At 34.2% G+C, this 18,213-nt stretch overlaps 1 protein-coding gene across 1 annotated transcript; it reads right to left on the bottom strand.

The window, feature by feature from the left end:
* Positions 1-1,526: 1,526 nt before the first annotated feature.
* Positions 1,527-17,700, bottom strand: LOC143182685 (spermine oxidase). Its single transcript, XM_076383878.1, has 6 exons — positions 17,375-17,700; positions 11,195-11,545; positions 8,117-8,308; positions 3,449-3,774; positions 2,208-2,486; positions 1,527-1,699 (listed from the first exon to the last, which is right to left on the bottom strand). The coding sequence occupies exons 1-6, from the start codon at positions 17,608-17,610 to the stop codon at positions 1,527-1,529; spliced, it is 1,557 nt and encodes a 518-aa protein (XP_076239993.1). The 5' UTR covers positions 17,611-17,700.
* Positions 17,701-18,213: the final 513 nt, after the last annotated feature.

Genomic DNA, 18,213 nt, shown 5'->3' with positions numbered 1-18,213 from the left:
CAGAATGCGTGGCTCGAGTATCTTGACAACGTAGAACTCTTCTTCGCTTTCAATACCCTGGTCTCGTAACTTCAGGATTTAGTTCTCGAAAACGTGCACCTTTTCTCCCATCCTGGAGCAAATCTTTAACGGAACTTTCTGAACCTGCCCCAATAAACACAAATTTTTTGTTCAGCAAAATTTACTGATGAACCCATATCCGGAATGACTTTGCATTGGATTGCTATTCGCTCGTATATGCTACGTTTTGTGATGCTTGACACATCTCCTGGATTCTCTTCATGTATCGAATAAACAGATCTTGATCCCACGTTGCTGGGGATATAGAGCCGAGGTTCAACGATCCTCCGTTGGTTGTCTTCAGCGAATTTTCTTTCTACTGGAGATGTTGAGACAATCCCTGCTGAAATGCCCGGTCTCCTCGTAGCTCCAGCACACCTTGGCACTCTGCATAGGCGGTAGTCTCCTCAGGAAGCGGATATTTCTTAAGTTAATGTTCATGGAAATCTGTCGCAATCACCCTTACTAAGACGCACGATAGCGTCTTCGCTTTCACAGCCTCCACCTTCTAAGATCCTGGTCACCCCAGACTCCAAAGTGGCGGAGCCGACAAGGCGCAATGTCTTCCTCATTTCGCCGCTACCCAGTGCACAGATGAACTGGAAGGTGGCCAGTTTGTTCCGCACTTCCTCCGAGCAATCAACAAACACGGCCCTGGCCAGCCTCTCGACATCGGTCGTCAACGACAAAGTCGACTCTCCGCTCCGCTGCTAACAATTTTGGAACGATACATAATTTAGGTTAGCTAAATTTTTAGCTCCAAAACGGGCCTCGATGGCTGAAACTAAGCCAGAATATTCTACCAACTGGGTGGCAGATGAAACTGTCAAAATGCCCATCCTCGTTCCGTCGAATAAGTAAGCGAGTAGACAACATTCGCGTTTATTACAACAGCATGATAGCTGTCAGTACGATCGATTGTTTGCAACCTTTGTCCGTTTTCTTTTTGCGAATACCAGTCGGCTATGGCTGTCTACGTGTACCCACAACAATATAATTATTGCAATAAGTGAGCGATACATAAAATAAGATTGTAATCATTACTATAACCCGTAATAGTATAATTTTATTCTTAATATCAGCATGAATTAAGAACATTCAAAATTACAGTAAGAATGAAATTAGAACTTCAATATTCAAGGGGAGAAATTAAAAATAATTGAAACACTATATTAAAGATTACATTTTTTATTGAAATTGTTTACGCCCGGTATAAATGAATATCAAAAACATTATTATCAAATGAGTTCAATTGAATAAAATGACTCAAATACCTTACACGATACATTAATATTTCTATTGGACCAAACTTCACCAACAAAATTTCATTCGATTTAGGACACAATAAAAACTTACAAGTGTTTGTCAAAGACAATTAGCGATGTTCTCGGACAGAAGATCTAAAGTATATACATTTTCTACGACGCCAACTAATTTTTCATGTTACTACAAAACCATTAGACCAATTACGTCTTGATGGGTTCCTTCTTTGGTGGTCCACCAAAGCGTTTAGTTAGCTGAATTATTCTTTCGGCTTCCCGAATGCCACTCAATCGTGCACCATGAACTGTGCTATAGTGTCCAGGTATCGTGGCTTCTCCAGCAAATAGAAGAATTGGTGGTATCGGCTCACATGTACCTAATCAAAGACGATTTCATCAGAAGGAAAAAGTATCGAAAAATAGTTAATCCTTTGCACTCGGAATGCGAACTGTATTAGCATAGTATAGTCTTATTTAACACACTCCCAAGTACAGAATTAAGGAAGAAGGTAGAACATTCGAGAAGAATTGTATCACTTCATAAAATATATTTGTTCACACATTAGAAATGAGAACCCATAGCGTAAGTGATAGAATTAAATGGAACCTTTTACACAATTGTATAATATTTACTGTATTAGGTCATATAATAATGAACTCATATTTAATGAGAAAATAAATTCTTTATAGCGGTCATATCGCGTTTTCATTTTCTTTTCACATGTTTTCTTTTAACCTATTTTTTCAGTATACTTGAAAAATGATATTTTAACTACTCTAAGTAGGAAATATGATCCGAAATATTGACATTAACGTAGATCTTCAAAAACTGTATTAGACATCATAGCCTATACAAAAACTAAGTTACGTTACATGCATGTTTACCTGGCAAAGGACTAGCTAGATCACACTGGTGACCAACAGTACTATCCATTCCCATATAGCTATATGCACCAGCAAAGTATTGATCCATAGACCATTTGCTTCTGAGAAGATTAGCTGGATAGGGAAGTGTAGGATCACCGGTGAATTGTCGAAGAACTCTTGTAATTGACTCTACGACCTCTTCGTCGGAACACAATTCCATATCAGCCGCCTCACGACCACAAATCCACGCACACAAAACATGCTGAGACGTCGACAGTTCTTCTATATTAGATATTCCTAGGAGACAATACTTTTGCTATATAAAATGGTATTTCTAATACCAAATGTAGGGTTTTGGACAAGTTTGTGATACTGATTACTTCGTGATAAACTATTTTGTGTTTCTAACACAAAATTGATACGCCCAGATTAATTAAAAAAGCTGATATATAGTAATAGTATTCTGGTTTATGTTACTATATAGTAACCATTATTATATAAAAAGAACCATTAGTTGAACCATTACTTTAACAAGATTCAATCTTAAAATTATACAAGAACACACAAGTAGGTACTATCCCAGTTTATAAAAGGTAATTAAATTCTTTTTTTACGCTTCAACCATTATTTCCTATTGTTCTGTCTAACTATCGTGAAAACCCTGAAACTGTTTAGCGAGTTTTTTTATCAGATTTTGTTGAGCTATAAAAAGGATTATCCAGAATAATCTCACAAAATAGCAAGACGGAAATCTCTCCCGTTTTCGAGAAATAAATGATTTAAAAAATACAATTCTAGTACTGCGCGAGTGTTCTGATCGATTTTTTTAAAAATCTGTCCTAAAATATTCTGTATTTTTAATAATTCATTTCTCGAAAACGTGAGAAATATGCGTCTTGTTACTTTGTGAGATTATTTCGAATGATCTGTTTACAGCTCAAGAATATCTGATCAAAAAATTGGCGAAACAGTATGTGAGTCTCTCTTGTAAGAAAGCTGAAGATGCAAATTATAGAGAAAGAAAATGGCGTAGAATGAACAGACTGTAGTATGTATTGAATTTAGTGCCATTGTTCATGTTTAAATACCAATAATAAAGCTGTAAGTTGTTTATAAAATAGCTTAATAATAGTATGTATAAGCAATTTGTCGTATCTATAATAAATTCAATTTTTAAAATTAGTCGCTTAAGAAAAACACAATTGTACTTTTATCGAATACAAAAATTAATCTAATAATATTGAAGAATATGATCTAACCTTTTACCCAATCACATCTGTCAGCAAGTTCATCAGCCGACCAAGCCAGTTTAATACCACCTTCTTTCCAAACCCAGAACGGTCTGGCGTATTCCAAAAATATTTTATTAACGTATCCGTATCCCAATTTACAAATAGCTTCAACTTTCTCTGCTGGCAATGCTGGACAGAAAAGCTTGTCGTGCTGATGTTTCAGAACTCCTAGGGACACGGTGATAACAACATAATCAGCGGGAAATTCTTCACCGTCACAGCATTTCACTACTGCTCGAGGGCAAGAATCGCTTATGGCTCCCCATCTTATACAACTAACTGGTTTGCAATACCTAATTCAACAAGTAACATACATTCTCCATTTAGTGCCTTTTGTTCACAAATTATTAACACGGATATTTGTCACACGTAACTTTAAGGTATATAGTCACGCTGAAAAATAATTATTGCATCTTGAAATGCACTTTACACATACATTTATTCTAAATATAACATGTTGATACCAAAATAATCAATTAAAATTTCTTATTACAGTTAAGAATGCAATTGATTTTATCGGTAAAAAATATGTAAGAAACGAAAAAGTTTAAGCGTTCTGCAAATTAAGATTTTATAACAGGATTCAAGATAGCAACCATATAATGGTAATTACGTTTGTAAAAATTGTTATGTTATGCGAACTAGAAATTAAAAAACTTAGAACTACTTTGATTTTAAGACTATCAGATATGTATATGTTAGTATAACGTGTTAATAATTGATCAAATGTATTACCCATGAAGTGAACCTTAGAGACTTCCAATAGAAAAATGCGTCGGTTTCTCGATTACACAACGTTTACAAGCTTAATATATTTCATAACGTAAATAAAATCTGCAGCCTGCAAGATATTACACGTAAGGTCTTCGTTTTGAAAATTTACCCATAAATAATTAAAGTCCTTCGCGTTGCGTGTGAACTATTACGATATGTTAATTGCCGTTATGGATGATCTAGCTGATGTAGGAAATAGTTCAAGTGAAAATTGAGTCCCTTTCTAGCTAGACCGAGTTCTTCCAGAAGATATAATGTACAGAGTGATTCTCTCGCCAGTAGACTTAAACTTGTACAGGATGTAACAAGTATAGCCATCGATATTTTAAGGGGTGGTAGCAGATTCAAATTGGAGCACAAAATGTCGTATGACGTAGTGTCCAATCTGCCTTCATTTCGCAATATCAATATTTTCAAATTAATGTCTATATGCTAAACTAACAATGAGGAGATTTTGTAATTTCACAAATACATTGAAGTACAGAAATGGAGCAAAGAAGTCTCAATACATTTTTAGTGTATCTCTCATAGTTTAACTTCTGTAAAACTTTAGACATCGGAAATGCTCGTGAAAAAGAGCGTAGGTAACGCACACAGATGAAGTGAAGATCAAAAACCTACCGGCAGTTAGCTGTTGAAGTATGACCAAGTGATCAACAGCGTAAAGACCGATTACAATAGAAGTCCCATTGAAGGACTTGTTTATAAGCGCTTAGACTTTGTTAAGAGTCTCCCGAACCAGCACAACCTTTTCAAGCGACCGAATTCTTTAGGCCAATGGTTTCTTTCAATGTATTTGTTTCACTGATATGCACGAGCTACTCTTTGTTTCAGAACATGGTGTTAGCTTAAAGGTTAAGGCATTATTACTGAAAAATGAAAGCAGATCGGACACTACATTATAGGACACTTAGTAATTCAATTTAAATCTCTTACCACCCCTTAATACATCGACGGCTATATTTATTATACCCTGTATACCGAAACACCGTGACGATAACACCACCTGTGCAGTGCAACGATCTAGCTCGTCGTACACAGAATATTCACAGATAAAGCGATTTACTCGTGAACAAGGAGTGAGATTTGTATTGTGCGCGATTAAGAATTAAATTTTAAAGACTACGATGTCTCTTATGTACATATAAGTATATTATTATTTATTAAAGTGAATGGAATACAATTAGTACTAGTACTTATTCTATACGCAATTAAATCTAATCCTACAATCAATACAGACTTCTTGGGTAATATAAAGATCTATAGTTCAATTGCCACTGCACTAAACTAGACTTGGTAGGTAACTATCCCTATTTACAATTTAAATTTATTTTTATGTTTGTATTTATTTAGTATCGGATTTAGGATTGATCAAGAAGCTGATTAAAGCTGCTTCGGCACGTAACTAAGGAGTTAGCTAAAGATATCTTGATATGGAGGAAACAAGGATGTGGTTAAAGCTACTTCGTCAAGGTTAGGACCAGTAAGATTGGTTAGGAAGTGGAGTTTTTCTTGATCTGGATTGTCGTCAAATTCTGAACTGCTTTGCTGCCGCTAGGGACGCTGTACTTATACTGGAAAATTGCCTTCTTCCATCGGACCTAGTGATCCTCTTCGTTAGAGGAGCAGTGTTGTGTTGCGCATGCGCGCCTAGGAGTTGCCACAGGATATTTGCTCCTGATAAGTCCCAAACGTCTGACGCATGCGTGTGGGAACGCTTGCGCAGGCATCTAGATAGTCTTGTCTCGTAATACTCCTGTCATGTCATCATCCAGTCATCAGCACACATATGTATAAGACTGTTTAGGTCACTGGAAGTGCTTGTTTCAGCCAAAATGGAAGAAGAGCGATGTATGGAATGTAATAGCTACATCTCTTTCATGTTCCTTGGAGCATAATGTGCATGCGTCAGAAACGTGACGAAAAGAGACAGAGATATATACCTATACTCTGATGTTGACTTCATTGGTCTCTCATTGGAAGTATATCCACATAGTCTTATGGTGCGTTTATGATTATTCGTCTGCTCACGAACAGAACCGCTCGCAAACCTGCCTGAGCCCGCTTTTGAACACTTGTCTTCCCATAAGCAAGTATAGAATCGAAGACCACGAGCACCACGAATGGGCTTCAAATGCCCATTCGTGCTATTCATGATACTTACAAGTATGAAGATTCTCTGGAGATACTCTGACTACAGGTGGCCCCGCCTTTGTCACTCATCACTTGGTGGGTTTTTCACAGATATTTTCTGTACTTTCATGGTATTGGTAATTCAAAAAAATCGTGTTTATTTACTTGGCGATACGACAAACGATACTATGCTTCGAGAACTTCGTTCCGACTTATCCTGCAATATCTATTGCTGTTAGGAGGCGGCACAGCAACCCACTTCTTGAACTCACTTCAGCCAATTAAACTCTTCCCAGAATTAGGTGTGACTGTAAAACAATGTCCTTACATTAAGTAGTTAAACCGTTCATACATGCAATCCTTTTACACTTAGCAAAATTGATTTGCGTTCCATAATTAATTGAAAATCATCACTGCTTTGAGAGAAGGGTCATACTTGTAGTAATAGAAGCTCAGAAAATGTCGGCGGAGAGGTAGAGGGGTAAGAGGAGTATAAAAAGTAAATATGTTTGTGTTTAAAAAGTTAACTTTTAGTGGTCTAAACCGCCCGTCGGCTGAGATACTACCGTCCTGCTCACAAGTCCCGTTCGTGCTTTTAACTCGGAGTCACAGGCACTTATGAAATATGCGAATAGACCCAGAATACGAAATGAGGAAGGCGATGCTAGGACAATCCCTCGATTCGTCACATTATTGGTTTTCTTTCATTTTCTTCCTCGTCATTTTACGTGAGAGGAAGATACGCGCTCTAGAGCTGGCCCAGACAGGCTTGCGAGCGGCTCTACTTGTAAATAGCCGAATAAAGTAGACACACCATTATACATACATGCAGCAGCATGTCCTGCGCGTGTGCAAAGAAGATCGCTCTAAACGCTGCCTGCTTGAGATCCTACCGATATACGCATTCATGCCTAGAAGAGTCCTGCCCTCTATGTGCACGTATGGAGCGTATCGTTGGCGCTTTATTATGTAACACGTTCAGAACTGGGCCTGAATTTACTTTTTTCGGTGTGGGGCGATTTTGTTTTTCGACAATTGTGTATGTACCATCGATGGCACAGTCCGTCCCTTGGGGCATATACGAATTTACGACTGGTGATACATCCCGTCCCGAATACGTTAAATAGTTTATTAAAGTTACGATGGGATTTTATGTTAAGATATACGTCAACTCCAAGTCCACGTTGTACTATATTATTATTAATATTATTAAAGGTAATTAATGCTGTGTGTCATTTTTAGAATGTTATGTCATCGAAAGATGACACTATGTTAAATCGGTTATGTTGGTTGTTACAGTAGTTAGGAACAAACTTTCATTTTCAGTTCACATATTATACATGTACGCATAGAGCTATTTCCAGAAGGACGAACTCGGCCACTTGTATACCGATGAAGACTTGTCAACAAATTACGTATGCAGGCGCGAAGTTATCGTTGCGATGGCTATACGTCGGGATTGTCTTTGAATCCACTGTTGAAAGGATCACTCTGTACAATCCGTAACAAATTGACTTTCTTAGAAACGGCACTGCCCTATGTCGACGCAATATAAATTAAATAATGAATTCTAATTTTTTCCTTCTTCAATACTGCAGCGTATTATTAAATCTTTTCAAGTTTTCCCTATTCATTACCCGTATGCAAAGAAGTTTGCCTCTATTATTAATACTATACATTATGATTACTGTTGTATACTGGAAGTGTTATAGTAACTTTTCAACTAACTTGAGAGAACAACTTGGCAGATCCCTTAGTAAGGGAGCAAGGACTCCAACATATCCAAGGGGCACTCTTACGTTACCTCCAGGAATCTCAATATAACTTCCAAACTGATCTGCTGAGACTAGCGACAGATCATCACCGCAACGACATCGCACGCAATTTGTCATTCCATACATCACCCTGGCCGCGTCATATCTGAAGACACAAAATCGCCAACGCTATCGAAAGAAGACAGTTTGCCATGTTGTATCATTAAAAATGCAGTGATGTAAGTAGTAGATCTCATGTACGATCAAACTGCCAGATATTTTTCCGTTTAGATACTCTACTCGCCAAAAAAATCGGTACACTCGGAAGTATGACCAAACACGTCAGTCAGTCTATGAAACTCGATAGTTGATCATTTACATTGATACGTAACAACGAGAAATTGTTTAAAAATTTGTAGCACTCTTCTACGTGTTTTGATTTTTTGACAAGTATTGTAATTACTTATTAAACAGGGAGAAAGATACACTACTCAAACTACTTTTTGTCTTCCAATTATATTATTAGCAGCGATAAAATGCTTAGCACTGACAAACATTGACTTAGCTGTTACTTAGGAATTTTATTCTCTAGTTACTTTGAGTAGCACAGTATATTGTGTAGTAGTATAGTAACTATAATAAATGGAATTGTTAAATAAGTAAATTCTTATTATTTCTGCATCAACAAATGGCGTATTAGCTGTGAAAAACTGTTTGTATAATTCATTCCAACTCTCGATAAATAATCCGAATATAAAGTATGACGCTTTTATCATAATTATTTCTACTACCTATACTATAATAGAAAATAGAATAAAAATTAATAAACACTACAGAAAAAGTAGGTTATAAAAATAACTGGCAATTAGTACACACGATCTCAATAATTAGGTAACATTCTTATTTTATTTTGTACTATATTTTTATTTTGTACTATATTTTTTATTTTGTTTTTTTATTTTATCCCTTTTATTTTGTACTATATTTTTAGAAAATAATACCATTTTTGTTTCTCTTACTCTATCTCAATTATTAATTCCTTTAATGAAATAGAAACAAAATCAAGTTTATTACTCACACTGAAATTTATTGCAGACATTTTCTCAGACGTAAATATTAGTTTAGCCTGATTTCAAACTGATGACTTCAACGAATAAATACGTTGTAGAAATAGTAACGAAAATATAATTCTGAACGTTTATAATGCATGATTAAATACAATAATGTCTTGAAGCTACAGTGCCACTTTCTAGAGTTGAGCCCTGGGCTTGCCAAGTAACTGGCACATGACCCGACAGGGACCCAACGCTAGGTATGTATTTCAAGCAACGTTGTCAGATTGTGTAACTAATCGAATCTCTTTTTTTATCCTTAGGAGCTAGTGTGTCTTTCTCAATGACCTGACAAAGCAGATTCCTTCATCTGAAAGACCCCATGCTAAATCGATTACGTTTTTTATATTCGTTTATCAATCTAAGATAAACGGATTCTGATACCGATTTAACATTACACCAGCCTGCAAGAAGTTACGAAGTAGTTTAAAACATTGTTTAACCTGTTTTGAGTTTGAATTCAATAAAAACGAGTTGTCCCCAATTTTTTCTGTACGATACGAGCCTCTCTAAATTGCCAATAGGATTTGACATCCTTGTCAACCACCATTAATATAGCGCTAGGTAGCCCTACTGAGAAGGAAAAACGACAGACACCGGACAAAGATAGGGAATAAGCAGGGACTTGTGAAGACTCGCGACTAAATATTCGTAGATAATTGATTAAGGCCCAATAAGTAGGGCGTGCGTTGTGTGGGAGAAGCACCGTTCATGAATTAGAGAAACGACAACATTGCAAGTTAGAGGACCCGGTCACCAGGATTCAACTCTAGAAAATCGGGCTGTAGTTTACAAATCGAAATCGACGATAAGTTCTAACAAGGTTTAAAAATTGATTCCTTTTATTTCAGATGGAGCTCTAAATCTTGGGTCCACATACAATTGTCGACATACAAAAAATATGAATATTTATATTTTTCATTAAATCTTTATATGAATATTACTAATACATTAAGGAAATTGCAAACATTTAAACTGTTTCGAATAAGGATGGTGTTCAAAATAATTTTTCGACACGTCATATTGGGTTTTTGAAATAGTTTACGCTGATCACAAGATACCAGCTATTAAAAATGAAAGAATAGCTACACTTCTTTCAGGATTTAATAAAATAACCATACAGTTAGCAAATTTAAAAATAACAATAGCGCTATCATATAGACTGTATACATTCAAAAATAACAGACGTTATTCTTTTATTACTTTATATACTTTACGTTTATTATTCTGATATACTTCATGCTTATATTAAAGATAGAATTAGCAGGAAAGAGCTGAAATTCCTTGAAATGGCTATCTACACAAAATGTTCTCAAATCGATACGAAAATAATAAAGTAAAAATTCATTAATTTCGTTTAGTGACGCGTATAGTGAAAATTGCATTGAATTATGTTTGAACACGGAGTTAAATTAAACATAGTTTGAGATCCAATAGTGCCGCATGTCCAGTTTTACTAGACCGTTGCATCTAGTTTTACTGACTTTGTGTAAAAGAAACAGCAGTTTATGGCATTTCGTAATAGAAAAATCAAATCACGTATGCAGACGGAGAATGGATATACATAACATGACATTGATAAAGAGATCTTAAAACACACAGACTTAGGCTTGTGCCTAATAAGAACTGTAAACAGATATCGACACTGAAAAAGAAGGTAGCCATTTTTTACGATTTTCAATTGGAAAGATGAATCTGAAAATTCCAAACAGTTTGCATTAAGCAAACGTTCAAGACATTGTTGTATTTCTCATAAATATAATATGAAAATTTATATTTTGCTACCAACTACATAAATATTCATTCTTTATACTGAATATATCAGCTTATAAAAATATTATATTAATCAGAGTATTTCATAAAAAACTGGACACCTAAAATTTAGCAACTACTTTTACATCACCGCTGATAAAATTTGCAGTTGACCTGGGCAACTGTACCGTTGCTCCTCCGGAAAATTTTGGAGCTCCTGTTGAATTCTGACGCCCATGAAGTTCAACAACGTACCGTGGGTGCGGCCACAACCTAGGGAGAAAAGGGTTGCCGCCTGTTGCTCGATTTGCCGAAAGGTGTGATAAGCCGTGATGCTGACAGGAAGATCAATAGCTCGGCCATCGCTCGTGCAAAAAAGCCCGCGACTTGGATCAGGCCTGAAGATAGGTGGCTTCAGAAGACCTTCTTGAGCGGCCAATGTGAACACGGGATTCGCTACACATCCTCCCTCGATCCAAGTAGCTCCCATTTCCGCTACCACATCGCCCAACCAACATGAATGAATTCGACCTCCTGGTCTGCAAAGGAGATTCGTTATCAATGCGTCGTTGAATTCTTTATTAAGCATGCATAATATAATTGTGAGAGGAGAAAGTTGTAAGTAAGTTAAAGTTTAAGAGGTTATTGGCTATGAGTTAAAATAATATGAAAATAAAAAAGATCCAAATTGTATTTAAATTTTCGTTTGTTAACTATAAATGTATAACGCTTCAATGTTGAGTTCTCTGAATTCTCTGTACGTCATGTGGACCTTCATTTTTAACCTACTATGACTGCCTTTATAAAAATTTGTCTTAATTTTTCAATAATTGCAAAATGTACATGAATTGTTTAACTCCTGAAACGCAAGCTGTTTTATTCCGTAATTTTAATTTCTCTTTGCACAGTGCTTCTACAAGTAAAAATGCTGTATTCTTGGAGAATTACAGAAAGCAATAACCATAAGAGCTACTGATATAAAAGGACACTCTTCTCATAGAGGTGTGATATTCACTAGTCTCCATAACCCAACCTCTGCTATGAATGTAAAGAATTTGTTGGTAGGGTCGGATTTTCTTGGACTTTGACTAGGTGTAGAATGTCTAAGGATACTTATGAAAAGTCGGCCTTAGTAAAGTTTGATTATTGTTATCAGGAGTTCGCTGACTCCGTAATTGTCGTGCCAACGTAGAACATCTCATCAACAATTGTACCTCGCTCAATTAATTGTCGCACGAGCTCTCTATATTAAGATTTCCTGCTTTATATAGCTATATCTACATTTATAATACCTTACAATAACGTTTTATAACGACTTTCGACTTGCTAAGTTAAGGTGAATTTTACCATTTCTTTACGCTTATAATTAACATACGAAAATTCAATCACAATTTCACTGTTCTTCATTTTCATCTCGTTTTGTTGTATAAAATCACTCTTTAAATTTTCCTCTGCGTATAACTGAACATAAATGCCGTGAAACAGCATAGAAATAAATGTCCCGAGGCATCGGGTCCCGAGGTATAAGGGTCCTGAGAGACATCGGCCGATTCTCGAGAGACGATAATATTCAGTCTTTAAACGACAGTCGAACAATATACATAGTGTCTTGTATTGCGTTGTCTTTTGTAAAATATATAGTTTATTTTTAGCTAACACGATTCCGAGTTTTTCTTTTCATTTTTCCTTACATATCCGAATCTAATAAGGGCGGCTCGGGCGGTATCGTACAGTTAAAAACTTTTCAACGACAATAAATCTGATGTTTCTTAATGATTTTTCAACTAAGTTCTCCATATTGTGAACGAGTTTTAACAAGTACTTGTTGGTTTGAAGCAACTCATGGCATCAATTTCGTAAATGAGTTTACTCATTTCCTTAAGGACCGCCAAACTGTCTCAGATGAGTTTATAAAGAAAGCTCTGGTAACGAGATAAAAACCAAGGAAGTTTGTCGGACTCGATAGAGGAAAGCATTGCGCACTTTGTCGCTCAATTTGCTAGCGAAAGGAGATCTAAAGACGAAACCGAAACTACGTTTTTGCATAAATTACTCCTACTTACGTCATTACGTCATTGTATTCTATATCTATTATAATGGAATATAAAATAAGGGGCATGAAACAGCTCATGATAGAAAATGTGAATGTTATTTTATTTTCAAATTGGAATGTAGAAAACACAATTATTCCACTTTTTCAGTTAATAATTTAGATCTTGGAGCTGTGACAATATTGCCAACGTCAGAAAATAATCTTTCGTTGCTTGCTTCGGTCGCAGGAATAGCGAGGTACTACCTTGCTATTGCTGCCAGCATTGGAAATCCTTTACAGTTTGATTTCTATGAATCTATAATATCAGTTTGTCAAGAACGGGGCCTTTCGGAGAAATAAATATGTATTTCTTTATCCAAACGGAAAGTAAAAGATAATTGTTCTTGTTCTGCCACAGTACCTAGTGTTTCATTAAGAAATTTCATTAATTTAGACGTTGATGGTCCTATAAAACAAATTTAAATAAAAAAAGTGTTTGTTAATGTTACATATTAACTAATTATATGCAAAAACGTAGTTTCTGTCTCGTCTTTAGACCTTTCGTTAGCAAATTCCGCGACAGAGTGCGCAATGCTTTCCTCTATCGGGTCCAACAAACCGATCTGCGCGAATTTGAACATTTATGTGGAAAACGCAGTTGAAAGATCATTAAGAAATATCACATTTATTGTCGTTAAAAAGTTTCTAACTGTACAATACCACCCGAGCCGACTTCACGGGTACCCGAACTTTACGAGCTTTCGGGGCCTGTGCCTGACCTGACTTGACCCGAGTACCCGTCATTTCGGGACCCGCATACCCCTGATATGTACATATACAGAACGTTTTAGAACCAGTGATATGTATGTAAAATGTACCTACATATTCTATCACCGTAATGTACGCGTTTGTAAATAAAAGCACTTTCTGGTCTTTGAAATATTTACATACCTTCATAATCAGTCACAGTTTTGTTACATCTAAGGAGTCGTCAATGAAATTTCGTTTCACATTGTATACATATACATACATACCGGGTATTTATTTGAAAACTTCACATCCAAATATTTCTAGACATCGTATTTTCAAGAAAAATGTTGAATACAAAAGTTTCACGGTTTTTAACTATCTTATTTACTGTTAACTTTTTGAACATTTTCAGGATTATTTGAAGGTCTATTTCCTTTTGTTCTAATAGAAATCTATATTTTCATTCGTAGGTTCTTATTCTACTTTTGTAGAGAACATTTTTTTCTATAGACTTCATGTGAAAAGAATATTTAATAAGATACAAATTGTTTCAGTTTCGCGACACTCAGAGTAAAAAAAGAAACTTTTTGAAAATCTTCATAATATGTTTTCAAAATGCTCCTCATATCGTTCTAAGCAATAGAACAATCTGTTTCTAAATTCGTTTGTCATTTTTCATAAAATTCCTTGTTTAATATTTTTTGGATTCTCTTAGTGTATATTCCATTTCTTACGTCCTCAATATTCATTAATTTTATCTTGAATACTACAGCAAGTCACTTACGTGACTGACAAAATCTTTATTGTGTTAAATATCCTTTTAAAATGAAGTTTCACAAAAAAATATTTTATACAAAAACTTCTTTCTTCCTGTAAAACAAGAAATTGCGCATTCGCATTCGTTCTTATTAAAACAGGTTTTCTGAAAAAATGAAGTGGATTTTCAAATATAATTTTCAATTTAACCTTGAAAACGCCCAATATGTTACCAATAGATAGGACAGTTATATTTCTGTCTTGAAACCATGAAACGTTTTGTAATTAACATTTTTCCTGAGAATGCATTGTTAACAATTTCAGATTCCAGACTAACGTAAAAAATTTTCAAAACAATCCAGTGAAAGCGACACTACGCAATAAACGAAGAGCCATAAGTACCTATTTACTTATTTGATAATTATAAATAATACTATTTGACATTTGTAAGACATTGAAGAATACACTGAATAAAATGAAAGTAAAAAAAGGCACTTAAATTATTATACACTTAGGCACTTAAATAATTATACACATACTATACACACATAATTATACATGTGTATAATACATAGTAATTATATGAAATATAATACATAGGTAATAGTTTCTAGTTCATGAATTAACAAAAGTTTGCTTATGTCAGACCTTGCAGTTTCTGTCTCTTGTAATAACTCCTGTTTTGTAATATTTTTACTTTAAAAAGAATGGAAAAGAAAATTGGAACTTACATTTATATACTTGCAGATAGATTAGACTTTTTAACTAACAATTACCTATGCAACAAATTCTAAAACAGTACTTATTCTTTTATGACTCACGATCAAATTACGCCGGACTTTAAAACTAAATAAAAACGTTATGAGATAATATTAAATGGTATCAAATGTATGTATGTTTATGTATTCTTGGATTTAAAAAATGTATTGCACCATTTTTTCCAATAAAATCCTATAATTCTGACTCCATTTTTGTTTTTCATATATTTAAGGAATTTTATTTTAATGAAACTTTGTACAAGTGTGAAACATAATGATAGCAATTATTTTAGCGATAAAGTACTTTCTAAAGATAAAGTCAGTTCTTATCTTTATTTTACCTATGACTTTCTTTGAATAAAAGATAAAGACAATCATATTGTATGTATAATGAAATGCATAATTTTCAATGATTTATTGAAGTGAACATGTATGATTTTTGAAAATTTATTTATTTGCAAGAAGTAATTCTGCAATTTTTTACGTATATTTCCATACTTACGGATAGTGTTTTATTTTAGTCATATTTTACATTTTACAAAAAGCTTCATTTTCGTAATATAAAGAAAATTGTCTTTATATAAATTGCCTTTTTTAACGAACTAAGGTTATGTTAATGTGTGATATATTATATTACAATTTCTAGCCCATTATGATTTAACTGCACCAAGATACAGTAGTCTGCTTATGTACGACTAGTATCAAATTAAATACGTATTTCGTAAACCAAATTATGAACTTTTCACATATCAATAAACCATTAAAAATATGTAAATAAATTGTAAATAATTGTTTTACTTCTTAAGCAAAAAGAAGGTACACTAGGTAAAATAACGAAGAAATTACTTTATTTATTAATAATGCATCACAAAAAAATTCTCTTTCAATAGTGTTTTGAAGTCTAGAAACCTAAATTATTCTAGTACATATTTGCAACTTTGTTCTATCTTGCATTTTAACAAAGTTATATTAAAAAATAAACAAAAGTATCCAAAAACTTTACGGGCTAATTCCAATTCTTCAAAATACTTTTTCACTGAAAAAATTACACCTAACACATGGTCAACGTTCACAAGAAATGTCATTAAATAAAAATATTCGAATCAAAAACGTTTTCTTATCAGGAACGACGGGAGATTGTCATAAGACACTTTGTCAGAAACGTTCTTGCATACTAAGCAAATGAATGCCTTACGTATACAGGGTGTCCCAGAACTGGTGATACAAGCGGAAAGGAGGTGATTCTACATAAAAAAGTTAATCGAAAATATAGAATAAAATTATTTTATATTATACTTAGTTTTCAAGAAAATTGAGTTTAAATTATGACCAGGTACATGTATAATGCCTCTCGGAAATATAGTAACTTAGGTGAAACCTACTAAAGTCCTGTGCTGTGCAATGCCCCTGTAAGTGCAAATCGCCAAATGAATTCTCTGTTCCATATTTACTTTATTAGCGCCCACAAGGCTCCTAAACTCTTGTTTGGACAGCGTTACTCTAAAGTTCCAAAAAGCCTGTATCGTACTGCAGCTCTTCCTGAGGTTCTGACTAGCTACCAAAACACATTGTCAGAAGCGTGAAAAACTTGAACCCCTGCTATTTTTATGAAATCACTATATTTCCGAGAAACACTCTATGAAAATATAGTTTTAAGTGCTTGAAGAGTATACAGGGTAATTAGAACACTTACGATCTGACCACTAAGTGTCTATACTGTAAGCTATTTAGAAGCATTCCACTTTGTCCGATTATCCCTCAAATGCTTAAAACTATACTTCCATATATTCATTTAAAATTTAAAGTCAGTTTTCTCGGAAACGAAATACATATTAACAAATTTTATTCTACATTTTCGACTTGCTTTATCGCGAAGAATTACCCGTTTTCTGCTTCTACCATCAGTTTTGAGATAACCTGTAGTATATATTTATACATAGAATATGTTTCTACTGCAATTATAATGAAAATTTCATCTAAATTTTAATTTACACTGCTGTAGTCCTCTTAATAATTAGAAATCATGTATAACGCAAAGTTTAATGTAATTCATGCTAAATAACAACATATACCTATCTGTTGCCTCTAATATTGTGAAATTCTGAAGACCACATTGTACCAATCGATGCGCCGCTGAAAGACCAGCCATTCCTGCACCAATGATCACTACTGTCGGTTCTGGCTTGCATGGATCTAACATGCAAGGGTCCAATTGACAGGATTCGAATTTGGCTAGTTTTGTACATGATGGTATTTCTTTCTTGTCTCCACCCACACCTCTATCCGATGAGAAAATTCTATTAAACATAAATTGTAAGCATTAATAGACTGTAGATTTTTCTTTGCTATGTTTGTACCACTTCGTATGCTTCCTTCTCTACGAAAATTGAAGCAAAATTTGTTTAAAACTGTTTTAAGTGCTTTTTCTCCTCTTTTTTTTTATTTGATTCCTCTTTTTCCTTTATTTTTATTTTGAAGTATTTATCTATGAACGTTTCATACATATGTATTTCCTTCATTGAGTAATAATAATGTTAGCAACTTCTGAGAAATAATTTCATTTTAAATTGTCTGATATGCAAACTAAAAGTCCTATTATGATATAATCCTAATTTGTAAGTTTCAACAAAAATATGTTACATCATATTATAGCGCAATATACATATGGACACTAAATAAAAATAATTGTTAATTGATTACACACAGTTATTTAAATTTTACAAAAAAAGTCAACGCAGAGCGAATTTTTATATTACACAAATATTGAAAAATTTTGTGAATTGAAATCATTAAATTAAAATAACGATAGTTTTACAAATACTTAAGTTTTGGTTGAATACCATTTTGTTTAATAATGTGTTTCAAATGTTTTGGTATGTTAGAAATTATTTATTTCTAAATAATCCACGTG

The sequence above is a fragment of the Calliopsis andreniformis genome, chromosome 1, assembly GCF_051401765.1.
Source record: "Calliopsis andreniformis isolate RMS-2024a chromosome 1, iyCalAndr_principal, whole genome shotgun sequence".
Lineage (NCBI taxonomy): Eukaryota > Metazoa > Arthropoda > Insecta > Hymenoptera > Andrenidae > Calliopsis > Calliopsis andreniformis.
This window is presented reverse-complemented; position numbering and strand designations above follow the sequence as displayed.

What these genes read in the sequence shown, in the direction of transcription:
- LOC143182685 (XM_076383878.1), bottom strand. Translation starts at nt 17,610, where the DNA reads ATGTTTAATAGAATTTTCTCATCGGATAGAGGTGTGGGTGGAGACAAG. An exon ending in AATTTTCCGGAGGAGCAACG is followed by an intron (nt 8,309 to 11,194) that starts GTACAGTTGCCC and finishes TTGTGTCTTCAG; the next exon opens with ATATGACGCGGCCAGGGTGA. An exon ending in CTGCCAAGTTGTTCTCTCAA is followed by an intron (nt 3,775 to 8,116) that starts GTTAGTTGAAAA and finishes TTGTTGAATTAG; the next exon opens with GTATTGCAAACCAGTTAGTT.